General features: G+C 46.5%; 1 protein-coding gene across 2 annotated transcripts in view; it reads right to left on the reverse strand.

Annotated features, from left to right (window-relative positions):
* Nucleotides 1-23,226, reverse strand: part of LOC123747821 (1,5-anhydro-D-fructose reductase-like) — a 143,315-nt gene that overhangs the window by 79,374 nt on the left and 40,715 nt on the right. For both annotated transcript variants that reach the window (XM_069331359.1, XM_069331358.1), the window contains exon 4: nt 16,302-16,419. In XM_069331359.1, coding sequence (XP_069187460.1) covers nt 16,302-16,419 — 118 coding nt within the window. The remainder of the gene's footprint in view (nt 1-16,301; nt 16,420-23,226) is intronic.

Genomic DNA, 23,226 nt, shown 5'->3' on the forward strand with positions numbered 1-23,226 from the left:
TTTTATGAACTTAGTGTTAAAAGACATACCACAATGTAGAGCTTACTTGGATGATATTGTAATTTTTCACAATAATTGGGAGGACCATATGAAAGGTTTGGCTAAACTATTAAAATGCTTAAAGGAGGCTAATTTAACTGTAAACTTACATAAATGTACTTTTGCAAGAGCTAGTATTTCTTACTTAGGATATGAAGTGGGAAATGGGAAGGTGTTACCACTCAAAAATAAAGTAAATGATATATTAGAGTATCCAGTATTGACTAGCAAGAAGGAGGTACAAAGATATCTAGGAATGTGTGCTTATTATATGTAGTGCTGTAACAATTTTGCAGCAATTGCAGCTCCTTTGACAAACTTGCTATGTAAAAATGTCTCATTGAACAACAACTCGACATCCTCACAGACCGACATCACCTCAGCACTGAAACAAGGATAATCAAGAAACTAACAACGTTATATGGAGGACCTATGACAATTCCACGACCAAGAGATGGCTTCCTGAACCTTGCAGGAATCAACCTCACTGAGGACCAAGTCACTCCTAAATCTGGGTATAAACTGTCACGTTATGTCCAGACCGAGTGAGATGGCCCGGAAAGTGGAGTTGGAGATTCTGTTGGACGATATATTCGACCTCGAAGCACAAAAGAAGGTCACCACCAAAGATACCTTACAAGCAGAACTTATTGCGGAAGGAGGAAAGAATCGAGGCAACTACAGAAGCACCATACTGTCCCCCGAGCTCAAAGCGGCAGCTAAGAGCCTTCGTGAGAACAAGGAGATAGTTGTCAGGAGAGGCGACAAGTCGCCAATATACGTCACTCTTAAAAAAGACGAATATCTGGCGAAAATGAACCTCATACTCTCTGACCAAACTAAATTCCAAAGGGTAACGAAGGACACTACAGCCGAACTGAAAGCAAAGGTCAACAAATTGATCGAAACTGTGAACGCCAAGAAATCTGGACTCCACCTGCCAAAGATTACTGGGGAATATAAACCTGGATATGCATATGGAAATGTCAAGACACATAAGCCTGGAAACCCACTTCGGCCAATCATCAGCCAGATACCCACACCCACGTACAGACTGGCGAAACGACTCAACGGCTTGCTGACTCCTTATGTCCCTTGCACCTTCAGCCTGAAGTCTCCAAAGGAATTTGTTGACCTGCTGCGGGGAACACGGGCCACAGGGATAAGAGCCTCGTTGGACGTAGAATCTGTTTACCAACGTACCTGTGGATGAAACAATCGGGATGATAGCCGACAGAGTGTATCGTGATCCGGCCTGTACTCCTCTTGACATACCAGAAAATATTCTAAGAAAACTACTCCAAGCTAGTACTAAAGAGGCACCCTTCTTGAGCCCGGATGGGCACATGTATAAGCAAGTAGATGGGGTCGCCATGGGTTCTCCCCTAGGTGTCCTGTTTGCAAACTTCTACATGGGTACCATCGAGCAAAAAGTCTTAGTCGACGTGAACTTGAAACCGGCCATATACTGCAGGTATGTTGACGACATTTTTACACAGGTACCTGATGTCAGACATCTGCAGGAGCTGAAGGAGGCATTTGAGCAGAGTTCCGTGCTGCGTTTCACTTACGAGATGGAAAAGGATGGGAAGCTGCCCTTTCTAGATATAACAGTCATGGAAAAGAGTGGAGGTTTCCACACTGCAGTCTACACTAAGGAAACGAAGATAGGAATGTGCCTAAATGCCAACAGTGACTGCTCAGACAGGTACAAGAGGAGTGTTGTTAATGCTTATGTCGACCGTGCTCTCAGCCACAGCTCAGAATGGAAGCAAGTCGACGAAGAACTCTGTAGGGTAAGGCAGGTCCTAGTCAACAACGGCTTCTCCAATGGTTTCGTCGAAGACATCATAAGAAGGAAAGTGAAACGCCATGCAACCTCTGAAGAAACAACTAACACAACACCTATACCCCCTATTAGACTATTTTACAGGAACTTCTTTTCCACAGCTCATAAAACGGAGGAAAGGGTCCTGAAAGATATTGTTAATAGAAACGTTATCCCTACAGACAAAAATCAGAAGATACAACTGACGATTTACTATAAAACCAGAAAAACGGCCAGCCTACTCATGAGAAACTCTCAAGACACAAAGCAGAACGCTTTAAAAGAGACCAACGTCGTCTATGCCTTCAAATGCCATCTTGGGGACTGTAAGTCTCAAAAAACCCAATATATAGGCAAGACAACAACATCTCTTTCCAGGCGTTTAACGATGCATAAGCAACAGGGCTCCATTAAGGAACATAATCTCTTCCCACAACCAAACCATCACCAGAGAATTCTTAGCAAACAACACAGAAATCATCGATAGATACAGCGATAGCAGGCGGCTTGACGTCTGCGAGGCACTACACATCAAGAAGTCAACACCAGCAATCAACAGCCAATTAATGCACAACTATATTCTACCCACTTCAAGACTCCGCTCCAATATAGAAGCATCAAGAAATATGGACCAATAGGCTTTCTACAATTACTTCCATTCAATACCCATTGTTTCATGTTCTGTCTTGTGTTTGAATTTAATACCCATTCAATACCCATTGTTGAAAATTTGTTTTCACCTCATCCACCTCACCCAAATGTAGATATAAAATCGAAGATGTGTAAGCTCTATTCAGTTTCAGTTGTGTGTTTGTAAACTAAAGTCTTTGAAAATGTAATAAGTTTTTCGAAACGCGCTCAAGTGTCGCGTCAGACTAGAAATAAAAATGAATTTTGGAGAATTGATCTTTGAATTACCATCAACAGTGAAAAGAAACGTAAGAAAGATCGAGAAAATTTGTGTTAGAATTATTAATCTTACTTTTTCGGTCATATTTAATAATATATATATATATATATATATATATATATATATATATATATATATATATATATATATATATATATATATATATATATATATATGTATATATATATATATATATATATATATATATTTCATTGAATATGACCGCATATTCTGTATTTATTATTTTCTGGTTTAGGGCTTCTATCCCTCTAACTATTTTCTTAGCATCAGGGCTTAATTGGAATAGGAGTTCTCCAAAACTCATTTTCGTACTTTTAAGGTGAAGAAAAGAAGTGATTTACTATAGAGTGTATTACACTTATTTGTATAATTTGCATGACGTTTCGAACCTCCATGGTTCATTCTCAAGTGAACAGATCTTACAATACTAGTTGATTTTATACCCGCATTAGGTCAGGTGATAATACAATGAAGGTGAAAAACATGGGGGGATACATAAGGGATAAACATAGGGGCTGCAGAAGGCTTATTGGCCCATACGAGGCATCTCCTATCTAAACACAAAGATTAATCCAGTGTAATTGGCCTGTTATGTTGGACATTGTCTTCTGTGTTGGCATCGATATGTTCTTGTCTTGTCCTTACTCTCATGGTGGGTAGAGTAAATAGTTCCGTGATTTGGGTGTTCATGGTAGGTCGCTCTATTCTTATGTGAATTGCCTCAAGAATTTGTAATCTTCTTGAATCTTAGGTTTTGTCTATTATGCAAGTATTCTTGTTCAACATTTCTCTTGTTAGAGTAATGTCATGGGCTTGTCTCATGTGATTCCTAGGGGCACCAGATTGAAGATGGCATGTCAAACGCCTCGTCAGCTTGGTCGACGTCATACCTATGTACTTACATTGAAGGTTACATCCTTCGATTTGAGTGAGGTGGAAGGGGTGAGGTGGTATTAATAGGGTATTAAATTCCTAAACACAAGACAGAACACGAAACAATGGGTATTGAATGGAAGTGATTGTAGAAAGCCTATTGGTCCATATTTCTTGATGCTTCTATATTGGAGCGGAGTCTTGAGGTGGGTTGAATATAGGTGTGCATTAATTGGCTGTTGATTGCTGGTGTTGACTTCTTAATGTGTAGTGCCTCGCAGACGTCAAGCCGCCTGCTATCGATGATTTCTGTGTTGTTTACTAGTATTTCTCTGGCGATGGTTTGGTTGTGGGAAGAGATTATATGTTCCTTAATGGAGCCCTGTTGCTTATGCATCGTTAAATGCCTAGAAAGAGATGTTGTTGTCTTGCATATATACTGGGTTTTTTGGAGCTTACAGTCCCCAAGAGGGCATTTGAAGGCATAGACGACGTTGGTCTCTTTTAAAGCGTTCTGTTTTGTGTCTGGAGAGTTTCTCATGAGTAGGCTGGCCGTTTTTCTGGTTTTATAGTAAATCGTCAGTTGTATCCTCTGATTTTTGTCTGTAGGGATAACGTTTCTATTAACAATATCTTTCAGGACCCTTTCCTCCGTTTTATGAGCTGTGGAAAAGAAGTTCCTGTAAAATAGTCTAATAGGGGGTATAGGTGTTGTGTTAGTTGTCTCTTCAGAGGTTGCATGGCGTTTCACTTTCCTTCTTATGATGTCTTCGACGAAACCATTGGAGAAGCCGTTGTTGACTAGGACCTGCCTTACCCTACAGAGTTCTTCTTTGACTTGCTTCCATTCTGAGCTGTGGCTGAGAACACGGTCGACATAAGCGTTAACAACACTCTTCTTGTACCTGTCTGGGCAGTCGCTGTTGGCACTTAGGCACATTCCTATGCTCGTTTCCTTAGTGTAGACTGCATTGTGGAAACCTCCGCTCTTTTCCATGACTGTTACATCTAGAAAGGGCAGCTTCCCATCCTTTTCCATCTCGTAAGTGAAACGCAGCACGGAACTCTGCTCAAATGCCTCCTTCAGCTCCTGCAGATGTCTGACATCAGGTACCTGTGTAAAAATGTCGTCAACATACCTGCAGTATATGGCCGGTTTCAAGTTCACGTCGACTAAGACTTTTTGCTCGATGGTACCCATGTAGAAGTTTGCAAACAGGACACCTAGGGAAGAACCCATGGCGACCCCATCTACTTGCTTATACATGTGCCCATCCGGGCTCAAGAAGGGTGCCTCTTTAGTACTAGCTTGGAGTAGTTTCCTTAGAATATTTTCTGGTATGTCAAGAGGAGTACAGGCCGGATCACGATACACTCTGTCGGCTATCATCCCGATTGTCTCGTCCACAGGTACGTTGGTGGTCATCGAAGTCCAGTATTCAGTGAGGTGATTGTGAGTCAATAAATGTAACATAACAAAGGCAACATCGATTGCTTATAGAGATATTGTTCTATGACAATTGCAGTACTGTAAGATACGTTTGGGTTAATTATTTTCCACGGAACAGTTGTTTTGGTCAGTCAGGGAGCCTAGCCAAGCCAGACAAGAATTTGTGGAATTCCGAGAGGGCTGAATCTTGCATCTTAGTACTGTCTGTTGCAAATTATCTGCCATTTGGACAGGCAATTAACGGATTTCAGGAAGTCATGGTAATTAACTCGAATCAGAGTTGATCGAATCACACGAAGGCTCCATTCTTTCATTAACGTAATATTGGTTACTAATATTTGTCAGTGGACAGGTAATTTGATTGACTCTTGGAAGAATAACGTCATTGTAAAGTAAAATAAACGTGGTGATTAATTATCGTGTTATGATCCCAGGCAGCCGAAAAGCGAGTCTTTCCTTTGAGAATTATTCTATCAAGCCTGACCTGACTAGGAGGTCGGAGATATACAGACATGAAGATTCATATGTAAAAATAACTGGGTAAATTTTACAGAGAGTTTAAGAATATGGGCAGTGAATAAGAAAATAGATAAATGACTGGTTATGAGATGTGGATAATTTGCTGGAGGCGTGAGACTCCTTCGGGAGGGCTCTGACCCCACTTGAGTACCAGACATCGTGAGGGGAAGCTGCGCTCCATTTGAGCTCTCATTGGAGAGGATCCCCTGTTGGATATACCTTCAAGAGAAAGGAAGTGTGCAGACATTCCAGCTGTGGAATGGAGCTGGGAACGTTGTGGTCTCAAGTCCTGGACGGCAAGGAGAGTTTGTTAAGCCGCCCAGAGACATTATCGTGGGCCGTGGGAGCTCCCTGATCAGACTCCGTCAGAGGGAGAGCGCCCTCGACTAGACAATCTGTGGTAAGCACGATTTTTAGCAAGTTTATAGTGATTACTTGGGGTTGGTCGTGTGCCCAGTGACAGTAGCGAATGTTCATTGAGAAGTTAGACATGTTTTGGTAAGGCAGAAGGCCTAAAATAAGAGAGTGGAGATGGAGGAACATCCTGGAGGACAGAGCGACGTTCGTCTCCTCTGAGCGCTGGCAGATGACTGAAGGAGCCCAGCTCCTGGCGGGGTAGATGCCTCGAGGGCTGCCTGGCCAGGTGGAGCATGGACCAGCCCAAACGGGGGAGTCCACTCTCACAGTATGTAGAGAGCAGATAGATGTTGGATGCAAACATATTGTGTGGATTATTTCGTCTATGTGTTTATAAGGAAACATTTTTATTGGAGTGTCAGTGGGTTACAGGTTTGTCTTTGGAAGAAGTTGCTGAGTGGATTTCGAGCCAGGAGAATGAGTTAGTGGAAGAGACTCCAAGACTGTTGAAGGAGTAGTGTACTCCAAGGAAGAGTAGCCCCCACAGTGAAGAGTAGGACCTCGAGCTGTGAGGAGAAGCAGTGAAGAGGAGTGTCACGTGCTTCTGTAATACCAGTAGTGGGAACTCCAGTGCTGTTCGAGGAAACTTCATGGTGTAGCAGCCTGGAAGAGCTGTATATGATCCTGGTAGATAAACCTGGAAGAACCTGAAGATATCAGTGTAGTGAACTTCCAGATGTGGACGGGAAGTTCTGGTTTAATACTTGTAGGGAGTTGGTAGAGTGTTTGGTTGTCATTAGCGTGCAAGACGCAGTGAAAGGTGAGTGATTGTTTGCCATTTTTGTGCCAAGGAGTACTTATACTGAAGTATAGAGTTACAGTCGTAGGTTGGATTACCTGCAGAGACATACATATGTGTTCTAGGACTGATAGGGTGATCGATTGATCATTGTTGTATATCAAGGAACATTTATACTAATATTTATGTTATTGCATTCATACGCTGGTTTTCCTTGCACTTGTTTATAGATATACATTATCTTGCTGATAGTGCAACATTGTGTTATAAGACTTGACCTACTTGAGGAGGTTGGTAGTATTAGGTGGTGAATGAGGAGATAGGATACCACTTGATAAGCAGATGATAGAGCTCTGATGGTATTGGGGTGCAACCTGACTGAAATAGTATAGAGTGTAGGATTCACTATTATTATTATTATATGTGTGTATTGTGAATTTGCTTTGTCCAGTAAATGTATTCAAATTTGCTGGTGTTTGCCCTTGTCCTAGTGAGTCTTCCCAGGAAGTAGGAAAGAAGGAGAGAGAGCTTATCAGGGGAAAAGCGCCAAGCCATTACTACTATGCAGCACTGAGAAGGGGTCAGGATAAGGATTTGGGATAGGACGGGGGGGGCGAAGAAAGGGTGCCCAACCACTTGGACGGTCGGGGATTGAACGCTGACCTGCATGAAGCGATCATACATGAGAGATCACTCTCTCTGAAGGAGAGAGTGGGGAGTCACAGCGGCTCGAGTGGGTGTTTGCACGTGACAACGAGGCTAAGTATTGGAGCCGCATCCCCTAAGCGTGTGACGTTGAGCCCCTCTCCAAGAGCCAGAAGCGCCCAGGGTGATCTCCTGGTAAAGGATAAGCACTCAACTGAGTTTTGGGTTGGCTTGTCCATAAAGAAGGATCAACGACAACACAACACCCAACCATAATAACAGTTCGTGGAATCGTGTACTAGTCACCTGAATTCATCTGGGGTATGGAAGGCCCGAGAGGAAATTCATGTCATTGAAGTTATAATTGCTGAGCCAGTGTGAAATGTGACGTATTTGTGTAATAATTAATTATTCATCTTCGGGATAGTAATTAATTGCTTGAGGTAATCGAGGGTGATTGCCGGTCTATTAGCGCTTTGGACATTGAGATTGTAGTAAACTATCGAAGGGGCGATAGTAACCAATAACGTAACTCGAACTGGGATTAATCAGCTGTCTAGAGTACAGGGATTGCTCACTGAATGCTCGACGGGTAGAGTGTTTGTGTAATTCAGAGTTACTAGTGACAGTTGTACAGTTTGATTTGTCTGTGGGAGACAAGATTAAGTTAACGTAAGTGTTACTTTGATATTACCGTAATCAATTAGTTATTGATTGTTGATCGTCCGAGGGACGGAGTGTTAACGGGGGAATTTAACTGAGGAGGGTTGCTGGGGTTGCCAGTAACCCCCATTAGTCATTGTCACGTCATTGATAGGCTACTAGTTTGATTGCATTGCAACTGCTTTTGCAGGGGAAGGCTGCAAGTAGCGTAAAGTAACTGAGAGGAGGTTATTGGAGGCGTGTCTCCTAACCTACGTTGTTGTTGCTTAGTGATTATAGACTTAGTATGTTTTGCTTGATTGATTCCTTTGCGATCACTCAATATGTTCAAGTTAAATCATTTTGCAGCACTCATTGCTGGTGTCTAGCTGTCAGTGAAAGTGTCACAGGAAGGATTTCAAGTAACGTCATTGATATTTCTTTTGTTGTTGTAGTAGTTAGTACTTTGTTGAATAAACTGTGTTGTTATGTTGGACACTGTTTTTTCGTTACACCCCCCACATTTACATTTTACTGATGACCATTGTTCTGCCACATACCTGAAAGGACTTTTGCTATTCCAATGAAACTGCTTTTTGAGAATTAGAGCTGAATTCATAGCACCGCACAACAAAACTAAATGTTGTGAGATCCTGTGACCTACTCGTTAGATTCGCTCCAGCTAATGACAAAGGTCGACGGCCTAAGTGAAGGGCATTTCAAACTTTTGAGGTCTCGGCATTTGCTCGCGCCTAGTCAATTGTTCTTCTATGGTCCAGAGTGAGGAATGAGGGTGCTTAGAGTGTTAGCTAGGCAAGTCCTTCCTCGGGAGATCCCTCTAGACTTTCAGTTAAAGTTGACGGATGTAATATTAGAATATCACGACAGGAATAAGGATAAAGAAATTAAATGTATTTCTCAATCGAAAAATAATCCAAACTTTTTCACAGTGAGCACTAGGGATAGTACTCCTGGGAAGTGAAAGGGAAGGTACTCCATTGAATAAGGGAGTACCTTAGCAACTGAAGACAGCGAGTCACTGTATCAGGTGTGGTCTCAGATTGACGAGACATCACAATTAGAGTCCCGCAGGGTTCAGTCCTTGGACCTATACTGTTTCTGATATATGTAAATGTGTCTCTATATTCACAGGGTATAGAGTCATTCCTCTCATTGTTTGCTGATGAGGCAAAAATTATGAGGGGAATTAAAACAGAGGAAGATAGTAGGAAGCTACAAGATAACCTAGACAGACTGAATGAATGGTCCAGCAAATAGCCATTAAAGTTCAACACGAGTAAATGCAAGGTAATGAAACTACCAGTGGAAACAGGAGGCCAGACACAGGATACAGAATAGGAGATGAAGAACATCATGAAACGGTCAGAGAGAAAGATCTAGGAATTGATATCTCACCAAACCTGTCTCCTGAAGCCCATATTAAAAGAATTACATCTGCAGCATTGTTACGGACCCGAGTCCAGCATCGGAGCACGGAGTAGTGACGACAACGCCATCTGTGAGTCCGCTCCCGAAACCCCCTCCAAATGGACGACGCCATCTAGTGAGTACGTGATATACCGGCCACAGGGGCTGGATTCCCATCTTAATCAGCTCGTAACATAGCCGCTGCTGACCTCTGGTGAGGTGGCGCTTAGACAGCAATGCAATCTATGGAATGAAGAGGTGGGCGTTTGTGTCTAAGCCGGTAAGTGAGGTTCCCTAGTCCCAGTATTAATGACGTGTCTGATTGCAGAGTCGACCTGGGACTACTGTATTAGACGAGGGATCAGTCTTTCCAAGGCAGCCAAGGTCTCTTCACGAGTTTGCTCTGAAGAAGCTGTGAGTCACCCCCGGACGAACTCTGCTGAGAGTATTAGCCTGCCTGTGACGTGGCAGTATCAGGAATCGCCTTATCCGGGGCTGGCTGGTGGAAGAGACTAGCCACTGTGGTGCTTAGTGAGGAGAGTGATCAACGGGATCACACGAGACTCCTGCCTAGGGCTCGCAACCCTAGTATCGGTCGTGGAGTGGCCTACACAGAGGAGCTGATCGGAACCTGCCAGCTACAGGCTGGATTGTGGTTGAAGGCCTCCACGATGGAACACCCAGTGGAACTGTGATTTGGCTGGCCTGTGGCCAGGGTAGATTCGCCAAGAGAATCATAGAGGATTCATCGTGGGCCACTGAGGAAGGAACCAGGGCTACCCAAAGTGTGCACTGTGGAGCATCCAGTGTCTTCGGAGGAAGACAACTCTGTACATTATAGTGTATTTATAACCCCCCCTGTGTGACTGTCATATATTTATTTATGGTGGTGGTGAAATTATATATATATAAATCAGAACATTTGTATCCCTCCCCCTTTAATTTAATTTGCGTTACAAAACACACCCCTTGAAAGCCTCTACTAACTTGGGGCCAGATTCCCAAACCCTAATAACATCAGAGAAGAACCCGGTTGCGTCCCAATAGGGCCGTAACAGGCATACACAAGACTGATTAACATCATAACAGCCTTCAGGAATCCGTGTAAGGAATCATTCAGAACGTTGTCTACCACATATATAAGACCAATCCTGGAGTATGTGGCATGGAGCCCGCACCTTGTCAAGCCCAAGAAGAAGCTGGAAAAAGTTCAGAGGTATACCACTAGGCTAGTCCCAAAACTAAGAGGCATGAGTTACGAGGAAAGGCTACGTAAAATTCACCTCACCACCCTGGATGACAGAAGAGTAAGGGGAAACATGATCACTACCTACAAAATTCTCAGAGGAATTGACAGGTTAGATAAAAATAAACTGTTTAACACGGGTGGTACGCGAAGAAGGGGGACACAGGTGGAAACTGAGTACCCAAATTAGCCACAGGGACGCTAAAAAGAACTTTTTCAGTGTCAGAGTAGCTAACAGGTGGAATGCATTAGGAAGTGATCTTGTGGAGACTGACTCCATACACAGGTTCCTATGTAAATATAACAGAACCCAGTAGGCTCAGAAATCTGTACACCAGTTGATTGACGGTTGATAAACGGGACCTAAGAGCCAGAGCTCAACCCCCGCAAGAACAACTAGGTTAGTACACACACACACACCTCAGGTACTGCACCTGCCCAGGGGCTCACCCTAACCTAACCTCTTACCCTCGCCAGGATTACGACCGCGAGTGCGGGGCACCACTCACAGTGCTGAGACGGATCGCCCCACACTCGCCTGGACAGGTGCTCGCCTACGGTTGTCGTCATGAGTTTCCAGACTTTTACGTTAGTGAGTTTGACGGTGTTGGACATGAACAGAAATTAAGTGTAATGCAACTTGGTTCTCAGATGTTATTATTAGTTTGATTTGGTTTATCACTCTACATTGTTTTAAAAAACGTTTTATTGGTCGGTTAAACATTTATAAAAAATGCTAACATCTTTTTCTCATCCGTAAACCTATTTCCAATCAAATGGGATTAGACATGCATCGGATTAGACAAATATTCCTAAAGCGATGCATGTCTGTCTCTGATCTTTTACTGTTCCTATTCAACATAATAATTGGTTAATAAATGGTCGAGTTCTTGTCCCATCCTGCAGAACTTGAAGTTGCAATTCCGGTGTTATGGTCTAGTAAGTAATAGAGCGTGTTCGTAAGCCTTTTGAGCATCAATGTGAGGAAAGTGGAGCACCCGTTTGAAAATCTCACACTAACTATATAACATCCTGCCCTAGCAAGATGTCTGTCTCTCCGATACCACTGATTTGACAGTGAATGACGTGAAGCTCTCAAATACTCAGCTGGTTTAAGAATTCATCTGTGAAATGATTATTCAGCAATGTGGCTTACTCCTATTCTTTATTCATTTAAAAGTTTTATCTTTAAGTTTTACCTCAAACGTTCCCACTATGCTTTCTTAACAAAGGTTTCTATCTATTATGTCAACGCCATGAAGATATTCATTGTACCTTGTGTTAACCGATATCTATGTAACTATGTTACATTCTCATGCCTTGTGTTAATGTTTCACTGATTATTTATCTCTTTCCCCGGCAGTAGCGTGACAACTTTCCCCGGCTGTAGCATGACAACTTCCCCCTGCTGTAACGTGACAACTTTCCCCGGGTGTAGCGTGACAACTTTCCCCTGCTGTAACGTGACAACTTTCCCCGGCTGTAGCGTGACAACTTTCCCCGGCTGTAGCGTGACAACTTCCCCCTGCTGTAACGTGACAACTTTCCCCGGCTGTAGCGTGACAACTTCCCCCTGCTGTAACGTGACAACTTTCCCCGGCTGTAGCGTGACAACTTCCCCAACTGTACCGTGACAACTTCCCCCGGCTGTAGCGTGACAAATTTCCCCAGCTGTAGCGTGACAACTTACCCCGGCTGTAGTGTGACAACTTCCCCCGGCTGTAGCGTGACAAATTTCCCCAGCTGTAGCGTGACAACTTCCCCCAACTGTAGCGTGACAACTTCCCCCGGCTGTAGCGTGACAAATTTCCCCAGCTGTAGCGTGACAACTTCCCCCGGCTGTAGCGTGACAACTTCCCCCGGCTGTAGTGTGACAACTTCCCCCGGCTGTAGTGTGACAACTTCCCCCGGCTGTAGCGTGACAACTTCCCCCGGCTGTAGTGTGACAACTTCCCCCGGCTGTAGCTTGACAACTTCCCCCGGCTGTAGCGTGACAACTTCCCCCGGCTGTAGCGTGACAACTTCCCCCGGCTGTAGTGTGACAACTTCCCCCGGCTGTAGCTTGACAACTTCCCCCGGTAGTAGCATGACAACTTTCCCAGGCTGTAGCATGACAACTTCCCCCGGCTGTAGCGTGACAACTTTCCCAGGCTGTAGCATGACAACTTTCCCAGGCTGTAGCATGACAACTTTCCCAGGCTGTAGCATGACAACTTCCCCCAGCTGTAGCGTGACAACTTTCCCAGGCTGTAGCGTGACAACTTCCCCCGGCTGTAGCATGACAACTTCTCCCGGCTGTAGCGTGACAACTTTCCCAGGCTGTAGCATGACAACTTTCCCCGGCTTTAGCGTGACAACTTCCCCCGGCTGTAGCGTGACAACTTCTCCCGGCTGTAGCGTGACAACTTTCCCAGGCTGTAGCATGACAACTTTCCCAGGCTGTAGCATGACAACTTTCCCAGGCTGTAGCATGACAACTTCCCCCAGCTGTAGCGTGACAACTTTCCCAGGCTGTAGCGTGACAACTTCCCCCGGCTGTAGCATGACAACTTCTCCCGGCTGTAGCGTGACAACTTTCCCAGGCTGTAGCATGACAACTTTCCCCGGCTTTAGCGTGACAACTTCCCCCGGCTGTAGCGTGACAACTTCTCCCGGCTGTAGCGTGACAACTTCCCCCGGCTGTAGCGAGACAACTTTCCCAGGCTGTAGCGTGACAACTTTTCCAGGCTGTAGCATGACAACTTTCCCCGACTGTAGCATGGCAACTTCTCCCGGCTGTAGCGTGACAACTTTCCCAGGCTGTAGCATGACAACTTTCCCCGGCTTTAGCGTGACAACTTCCCCCGGCTGTAGCGTGACAACTTCCCCCGGCTGTAGCGTGACAACTTCCCCAGGCTGTAGCATGACAACTTTCCCAGGCTGTAGCATGACAACTTCCCCCAGCTGTAGCGTGACAACTTTCCCAGGCTGTAGCGTGACAACTTCCCCCGGCTGTAGCATGACAACTTCTCCCGGCTGTAGCGTGACAACTTTCCCAGGCTGTAGCATGACAACTTTCCCCGGCTTTAGCGTGACAACTTCCCCCGGCTGTAGCGTGACAACTTCTCCCGGCTGTAGCGTGACAACTTCCCCCGGCTGTAGCGAGACAACTTTCCCAGGCTGTAGCGTGACAACTTTTCCAGGCTGTAGGATGACAACTTTCCCCGACTGTAGCATGGCAACTTCTCCCGGCTGTAGCGTGACAACTTTCCCAGGCTGTAGCATGACAACTTTCCCCGGCTTTAGCGTGACAACTTCCCCCGGCTGTAGCGTGACAACTTCCCCCGGCTGTAGCGTGACAACTTCCCCCGGCTGTAGCGTGACAACTTCCCCCGGCTGTAGCGTGACAACTTCCCCCGGCTGTAGCGTGACAACTTCGCCCGACTGTAGCGTGACAACTTCTCCCGGCTGTAGCGTGACAACTTCCCCCGGCTGTAGCGAGACAACTTTCCCCGGCTGTAGCGTGACAACTTCCCCCGGCTTTAGCGTGATAACTTTCCCCGGCTTTAGCGTGACAACTTCCCCCGACTGTAGCGTGATAACTTTCCCCGACTGTAGCGTGACAACTTCCCCCAGCTGTAGCGTGATAACTTTCCCCGGCTGTAGCGTGACAACTTCTCCCGGCTGTAGCGTGACAACTTCCCCAACTGTAGCGTGACAACTTCTCCCGGCTGTAGCATGACAACTTCCCCCGACTGTAGCGTGATAACTTTCCCCGACTGTAGCGTGACAACTTCCCCCGGCTGTAGCGTGACAACTTCCCCCAGCTGTAGCGTGACAACTTCCCCCAGCTGTAGCGTGACAACTTCCCCCAGCTGTAGCGTGACAACTTCCCCCGGCTGTAGCGTGACAACTTCCCCCGGCTGTATCGTGACAACTTCCCCCGGCTGTAGCGTGACAACTTCCCCCGGCTGTAGCGTAACAACTTCTCCCGGCTGTAGCGTGACAACTTTCCCCGGCTGTAGCGTGACAACTTCCCCCGGCTGTAGCGTGACAACTTCCCCCGGCTGTAGCGTGACAACTTCCCCCGGCTGTAGCGTGACAACTTCTCCCGGCTGTAGCGTGACAACTTTCCCCGGCTGTAGCGTGACAACTTCCCCCGGCTGTAGCGTGATAACTTTCCCCGGCTTTAGCGTGACAACTTTCCCCGGCTGTAGCGTGACAACTTCCCCCGGTAGTAGCATGACAACTTCCCCCAGCTGTAGCGTGATAACTTTCCCCGACTGTAGCGTGACAACTTCTCCCGGCTGTAGCATGATAACTTTCCCCGGCTGTAGCGTGACAACTTCCCCCGGCTGTAGCGTGACAACTTCCCCCGGCTTTAGCGTGACAACTTCCCCCGGCTGTAGCGTAACAACTTCCCCCGGTAGTAGCATGACAACTTCCCCCGGCTGTAGCGTGATAACTTCCCCCGGCTGTAGCGTGACAACTTCCCCCGGCTTTAGCGTGACAACTTCCCCCGGCTGTAGCGTAACAACTTCCCCCGGTAGTAGCATGACAACTTCCCCCAGCTGTAGCGTGATAACTTTCCCCGACTGTAGCGTGACAACTTCCCCCAGCTGTAGCGTGACAACTTCCCCCGGCTGTAGTGTGACAACTTCCCCCGGCTGTAGCGTGATAACTTTCCCCGGCTGTAGCGTGACAACTTCTCCCGGCTGTAGCGTGACAACTTCCCCAACTGTAGCGTGACAACTTCTCCCGGCTGTATTGTGGACACTCATGAAATATAGCTTCGTCTACGGAACACAGTGACGTTAAAAGAAAATTATAATAAGAAAACTTTGTGACATGAAGATAATATCGTGACGTCAATCGAACGTTGTGACAATAACAGTTGTCCTAACAAAATCACATTATTATTATCTCTTCAAAATAATGGGAATTTCATAAAAATGTTACAAATGGCAAAGTATTTGTGACCATTTAAAATGAGCGTGATAACATCATCATTAAAACATAGTGGTAAAATGAAGAGAACATCTGCTATTGCCATTTCATATCAATTTAATAATATATAGAAAACATCCTGATACCGTCGAAACAACATTGTGTCAAGAAAATTAAAAGATAATTACGTTGCTTTGATAACTTTAGTGACGGCAAGAAGTTATCAAAGCAGCGAACTCTTTACATCCTGGAACATTAACTCAACATTATCACAGAATTAAAACATATTCATGGAATGTGGATTGTGTTATGTCATGGAGGTAAAATAAGATAAATATCAGGGGGATATACTGAGCCAGAATGACAATATAGCACTAGGAAATGATGCGAGGACAAGGACATGGGATTTCAGGCCGGGGTTTATGAACTATACCCAACCACACTGACCGTTGGGAATCGAACGGCGACCTGGTAAGAAGCTAGGCGGTCGTAATACCAACTTCACGCAGTGGATGGGAAAATAGATGGAAGATCATATGAACTTAAGAGATTACTCTATGATGAAGACAAGATGGTGTGATCCCCGAGGACCCGTACCACGGTGGCAGGATGACGTACCAAGGATGCCACAAGGACTGTGGATGAGGTAGAGGTCGACGTAGGGTAGACCCAGGTCATCGAGGGACTTCTGCAGGAACCTGCCCACGTCCTTCTCACGGTTACCGTTAGACGGCAGCTGAGGGAAAGGTCATTTACTTGTTTACTGTCTACAGCTACCAGAGAGAGGAGTAGGTACATAGTACTCGACCTGAAACACAGTGTATGGTAGAGAACATAGCTAAATATAACCTGCCTAACACTGTCATTATTTCTAGAAGAGAACACAGCTGAATATAATGATCCAATTAGGCTTCATTATCCCGGATCATTATCCGTTATGTTTCATGGCGCCTCTCTGTTACTCAGTAAAACATAAAGCAACTATTAGATTAGATAATAAACGCAGTGGTATGAAAAATATTGAATTTAAATGTTGTAAAATTGTAAATTGAAGAGAAGTTGAACGTTGAGAATTTTAAGGTTTCAAAAAATTTTAGTCTAGAAATTTACCGGTACGACAAAAATGAAAGGTAGAACACCTCTTCAACGTCTAATTATATGAAGAAAAATAATATATACTGAAACCAAAACAATAATGTGTTTATATTTAATCTCGATATAATAAAAAAAGTTGTACTATACAGAAGTGTTGCATTAATAGTAACTATCATGTGTACAGACGGTATATATTTGAAGAAAAGAAGGGATCTATCAGGGAGAAAGCGCCAAGTCATTACGAAAATAGTACTGGGAAGAGGGTCAGGATAAGGATTTGGGATGGGACAGGGGGGGGGGGGGGGAAGGAATGGTGCCCAACCACTTAGACAGTCGGGGATTGAACGGCGACCTGCATGAAGCGAGACCGCAAATAAAACTTTAGATTTATATACAAAATAAATGTAAGTTCCTACATATATTTTTAAAATTAAAAATAATAATATTGTTGATATACTATGAAAATATTGTAACATGGAGGACGCAAAACAGGACCGTGCATTGCATGTATATATTAACACAAATTACTAGTGGTAAAGGTACCACTGTACCCCTGGTCCTCACAGGTGACACTAGTGGTACAGGTACCACTGTACCCCTGGTCATCACGGGTGACACTAGTGGTACAGGTACCACTGTACCCCTGGTCATCACGGGTGACACTAGAGGTACAGGTACCACTGTACCCCCTGGTCATTACAGGTGACACTAAAGGTACAGGTACCACTGTACCCCTAGTCATCACGGGTGACACTAGAGGTACAGGTACCACTGTACCCCTAGTCATTACAGGTGACACTAGAGGTACAGGTACCACTGTACCCCTAGTCATCACAGGTGACACTAGTGGTACAGGTACCACTGTACCCCCTGGTCATCACAGGTGACACTAGAGGTACAGGTACCACTGTACCCCTGGTCCTCACAGGTGACACTAGCGGTACAGGTACCACTGTACCCCTGGTCATCACAGATGACACTAGCGGTACAGGTACCACTGTACCCCTGGTCATCACAGGTGAAACTAGCGGTACAGGTACCACTGTACCCCTGGTCATCACAGATGACACTAGCGGTACAGGTACCACTGTACCCCTGGTCCTCACAGGTGACACTAGAGGTACAGGTACCACTGTACCCCTGGTCATCACAGGTGATACTAGAGGTACAGGTACCACTGTACCCCTGGTCCTCACAGGTGACACTAGCGGTACAGGTACCACTGTACCCCTGGTCATCACAGATGACACTAGCGGTACAGGTACCACTGTACCCCTGGTCATCACAGGTGATACTAGAGGTACAGGTACCACTGTACCCCTGGTCATCACAGATGACACTAGCGGTACAGGTACCACTGTACCCCTGGTCCTCACAGGTGACACTAGAGGTACAGATACCACTGTACCCCTGGTCATCACAGATGACACTAGCGGTACAGGTACCACTGTACCCCTGGTCCTCACAGGTGACACTAGAGGTACAGGTACCACTGTACCCCTGGTCATCACAGATGACACTAGCGGTACAGGTACCACTGTACCCCTGGTCCTCACAGGTGACACTAGAGGTACAGGTACCACTGTACCCATGGTCATCACAGATGACACTAGCGGTACAGGTACCACTGTACCCCTGGTCATCACAGATGACACTAGCGGTACAGGTACCACTGTACCCCTAATCACCGCAGGTGGCAGCAGTGGAATATTTGCCTCAGTACCCACCTAAGTGTCTACGTCCTAAGTTCCTACCTAATAAATGCTTTCCTTAAAAGTGCCTGATTCTTAATGTATGCCTGCCTGGTATGTTTCTGGCTATTAAGTGATTGTTAAGTGCTTGCTTGCTAAGTGCCAACTATCACTTAAGCTAGTGTAACGACATTCGGAGCCATATTGATTTACCTGATTCCTCAGACGACTATTGACTGTCTCTATGCTCCTAGTGACTACATCTAACTTTACTATCCCTTGCGTAACCACTCAGCAATATAATGACTGGTTATAGACTGTCTTGCGTCATTATTAATTAATCATGTCGAGTACGTGAGTTTATCGCAGCGAGTCTGATAGTCTGAAGCTCCAGTTTAAAATAATTCCAGATAGATTACTTGGGATGTCTCTTGGCAAATCATTAATACTAAATACAATCACAAGGAATTTTCAAAAACCCTAGATGAGACTCGGAGCCCTTGGTTCACATCCACCAAGACTACTCAGGTCGACACATCCAACTGAAACTTGTTGCCTAGAATGGCACTGGTGAAGTTTCAGTCCCGTGTGGACCCAGTACCTTGTCAGCAAGTGTTTTGCAGAATACATCCAATGATGTCATTTGTGTTAACTCTCTGCTTTTTGTAAAGTAACCTGAAACAGTTTAAGAAACTAATCCTCTCCTCGATTCCTTGCACTTCTAATGAGGTTATGATGAGGCCCAGCATTAAAGGCTTTGTTAGAGTTCACATATAGAATGTCACTATTATTTCCGCTGTCAACTGCTTGAAATATATTTTATTCACGATTCCTCGACTCTAATTAATTATTAATTTAATGTGCAAGACAAGGGTTCACTAGGCATTTTTTTTTTTTGCAATTTCTAAAAATCCTGCCAAATACTTCGTCTGGCCTGGAGACGTGTTGGGCTTAATTTGGTCCTAATTGTTTAATAACATTGTACCTGGTATAGCCACTAAACTAGGCCACTTGTCTTCCTCACCATCTTCACACGTTTGTTCAGCTCCTGCCATAACATAAAGGTCTTATCATGTAAATACCGAAATAAATTACTCATTATCCGATCCATTTCTTTGTTATAATTAATTACCTGACCTGTCTCATTTTTTCTATTTCCCAGTTTCCACAACTATATTTGTTTTATACATGTGAAAACGTCTGTGAAATTTACCTCTGCCTGCTCTGTTGTACGTATTTCAAAACTTATTTCAGCTATTAATTTTTTGTTAAAATCATTTTTTGCTAGTTTGACAATTTCTTGTACTAAATAGACTTCACTATTAATAATTAATAGGCATATAACCTTTTCTCTTACAAGGTTCTAAATCCCCTGGTTATCCATTTTGGGTCAAGGTTATGTGACATAAACAATGTAAATGTGGATCATGGCTGGCTACTTGGGATTTACTGAGAATGTTTGTAAATGTTTTATAGTTTGAATGTATATCTCAGTTCTTCTTCTCGAGAACAGGTGCAGTTTGCATGAAGGGTTTACCCCTCGATGACTGCACCAGGACAGATGTAGAGAGACGCGTTGACGTTGAGGAGAAGAAAGAAGATGTGTCGGGCCGTAGAGAGAGGAGTGGCGACGAAAACAGAGGAGGACATTAGAGGGAGACTCCCCGCACCGTAGGGAGGGGTGACGAGTTGACGGCGGCAGCTGATCCATGCACGGGTAGCGTTGTGTGCAAGACGTTAACTAATATTTCTCCGGGAACTTGTATATCGGAAAGCGCAAGCAGTATGCTTTCCAAATCACCCACGTGTCATCGGGCACCTGGCCACCAGAAGGTGGCCTTGGCTGAGACATCTTATCCAGCACACTAAGCAAACTCCTTCACACGCGACACCCAGACAGTAGACGAGCACCACGGGATCGGAAGCACTCGGGCATCCCGATAAGGGCCCAACACCGGACCCCCACAGGGCACGACCCCAGCAGTTGGGACTAGGCTTCCCCCAGACCGAGGCAATGAAGGAGGGGAAACCGCAGGGGATGCAGGCGCATCATCGACCCCACCACAGGGCACAGGAGCCAAGGCCCCCCGACGCACATCTTTCCGCAACACCACGACGAGGTCCCGATCATCAGGGGCCACCCCCCACTGCGGAGAACCAACAACAGGTGACGCAGAGGGGGAGGGGGCACAAGTAGCAACTTCGGAGCCCCTCACAGCACCATCATCCACGGTAGGGGACGCCAAAGCACCATACTCCCCCACCATATCCCAAGGCACACCACGAAGAGGAGACACACTCCGAGTCCGCCGCAAATGCTTCGAGACAGGCTGCACCACACCACTCCCAGCATGCCCCTCCGCAGGCACAGCCACCATCTTCACACCCACACCATCCGAAGAGTCCACAGAGGCCACTTCACCCACACTGTCCTCATCATCCAGGGAAACTGACTCAGAACACCGACGCGCACGCTTCTGAAAAGTGATGGAAAGAGCAGAACTACAGTCGCTAACACACACAGACACGGCAGGCACCTCCTCCTGCCGAAGCCCCCCCCTCCAGAACAGGACCTGCGTCCCCGGGAGCCGGTACCACATCCACAGACGGGGGCAGGACATGGACATCCACTGGGACATCCACCACACACAGTGCGGGCAACTGCCCGACACTCGTACACTCCGGTACAACAACTACCTTCGGGGCCACAGCAGGTAACAGACTGGACGCAGAAGGCACAGTATCTGCCTCAACAGACAGAGCAGCAAACAAACAATCAGGCGCCTCAGGCACAGCTTCCCACTCCATCCTCAGAAGCGTCCGAAGTCAACAGGGGTGGAAAGTCCTCCTCACGAGAAACATGCACCCTGCCAGTGGTTCCCATGTTGCACGCTGCAGCGAGATGACCCACATTACCACACCTGTAACAGGTGCGCGGTTACCCATGATATTGGCAACGGAGCGTGTAACCCAACACGGACACAGAGGACGGAACACTACTCTTCAGAGACATGGTCAGGGTGCGGGAACCATCAAGCATCCCAGTACAGTGCCCTGCAAGTACCTTGTCCCAACGAATGCTTAGCACAGTACCAAACTGTTCAAACACAGCAGTTAGGAGATCGTCGTTAAACTCGAATGGGGCACCACGCACCGACACATACGTCAAGGCGACGCTGATGTTCACTACCTTAACAGAACTGGCGGCATCAGGGAGAGGTTAAACATGCCCATCACACCGCCCCAGAAACGCCTGAAATGCAGCATGATGGCGAAACTTGACCACGGCACGGTTCCCCTGCAGCAGCTAGATGCCCACCAATTCCGACAACTGCACATGAAGAACATCCACCAGGGCAATAAAAACCAACAAGTGGTCCACTGGCACCATAAAAGCCAGAGCAGCCGACAAGGTCCTCTTCAATGGAGGCCGGTAAGACTCCATGTCTCCTCAACAGGCGTACCACGCCCACCCGGGGGACAACACCCCCACAGACACCCTCCTCACACAGCCACTAGGGTGGAACTGGTGAGCGCTACGAACGACACGTCTGCACCCAACAGCCGCCAACGAGCCACCCTCACACCTCAGTTCTGTATAATGTCACTCACCACTAGAGTCCCATCACGTAAAGTCACACATCGTCATGTCACATCACGTCGTGTCACATCACGTCATGTCACACTACGTGACATGGTGTGGTGTGACATGAATAATTTGCTTCAGCATTCTCTGTATTGTTTGTTCAGTAAATTCTCCCCAAAAAAATTTAGTCTTCTTCTTCTTGAGAATAGGTGCAGTTTGCATGCAGGGTTAACCCTCCCGATGACTGCACCAGGACAGATATAAGGAGATGCGTTGACGGTTAGGAGGAGAAGAAAGTCAAAAGTGTTAGATGTGATGGACCGTAGAGAGAGGAGTGGCGACGAAAACAGAAGCGGACGTTAGAAGGAGACACCCCGCACCAGGGGGCGGGGCGTCGTGGTTACGGCGGCAGCTGATCCACGCACGGCTTAGCAGTGTGCGCAAGACGGGAACTAATACTTCTCCGGAAACTTGTGTATCGGAAAGGGCAAGCAGTACGCTTCCCAAATCACCCGCAGATCAGCGGGCAGCCGGCCACCAGGCGGCGCCCTTGTCTTAGACATCCTATCCGACACCCTATACACAAATTCCTTCACCCGCGACACCCAGACAGTGGACGGGCACCACGGGACCGGAAGCACCCAAGCATCCCGATAAGGGTCCAACTCCGGACCCTCACAGGGCACGACCCCAGCATACGGGACTAGGCAATCCCCAGACCGGAGCAAGGTAGGAGGGGATACAGCAGGGGATTCAGGCGCGGCACCGACCCCACCACCGGGCACAGGAGCCGATCCCCCCCCGGTGCACATCTTTCCGCAACATCACGACGAGCTCCCGATCACCAGGGACAACCCCCCACTGTGGAGATCCAACAGCTGGAGACACAAGAGGGGGGGGGGGCACAGGTAGCAACATCGGAGCCCCTCACAGCACCATCATCCACGGCGGGGGACTCCAGATCACCATACTCCCCCACCTCCTCCCAAGGCACACCACTAAGGGGAGACACACTCCGAGCCCGCCACAAACGCTTCGAGACAGGCCGCACCAAAAAACACCCAGCAGGCCCCGCCGCAGGCACAGCCACAATCGTTACATCCACACAGGCCACAACCGCACCGTCCGAAGAGTCCACAGAGGCCACATCACCCACACTGTCTACATCATC

This window comes from Procambarus clarkii, chromosome 25 (assembly GCF_040958095.1).
Source record: "Procambarus clarkii isolate CNS0578487 chromosome 25, FALCON_Pclarkii_2.0, whole genome shotgun sequence".
Taxonomy (NCBI): domain Eukaryota; kingdom Metazoa; phylum Arthropoda; class Malacostraca; order Decapoda; family Cambaridae; genus Procambarus; species Procambarus clarkii.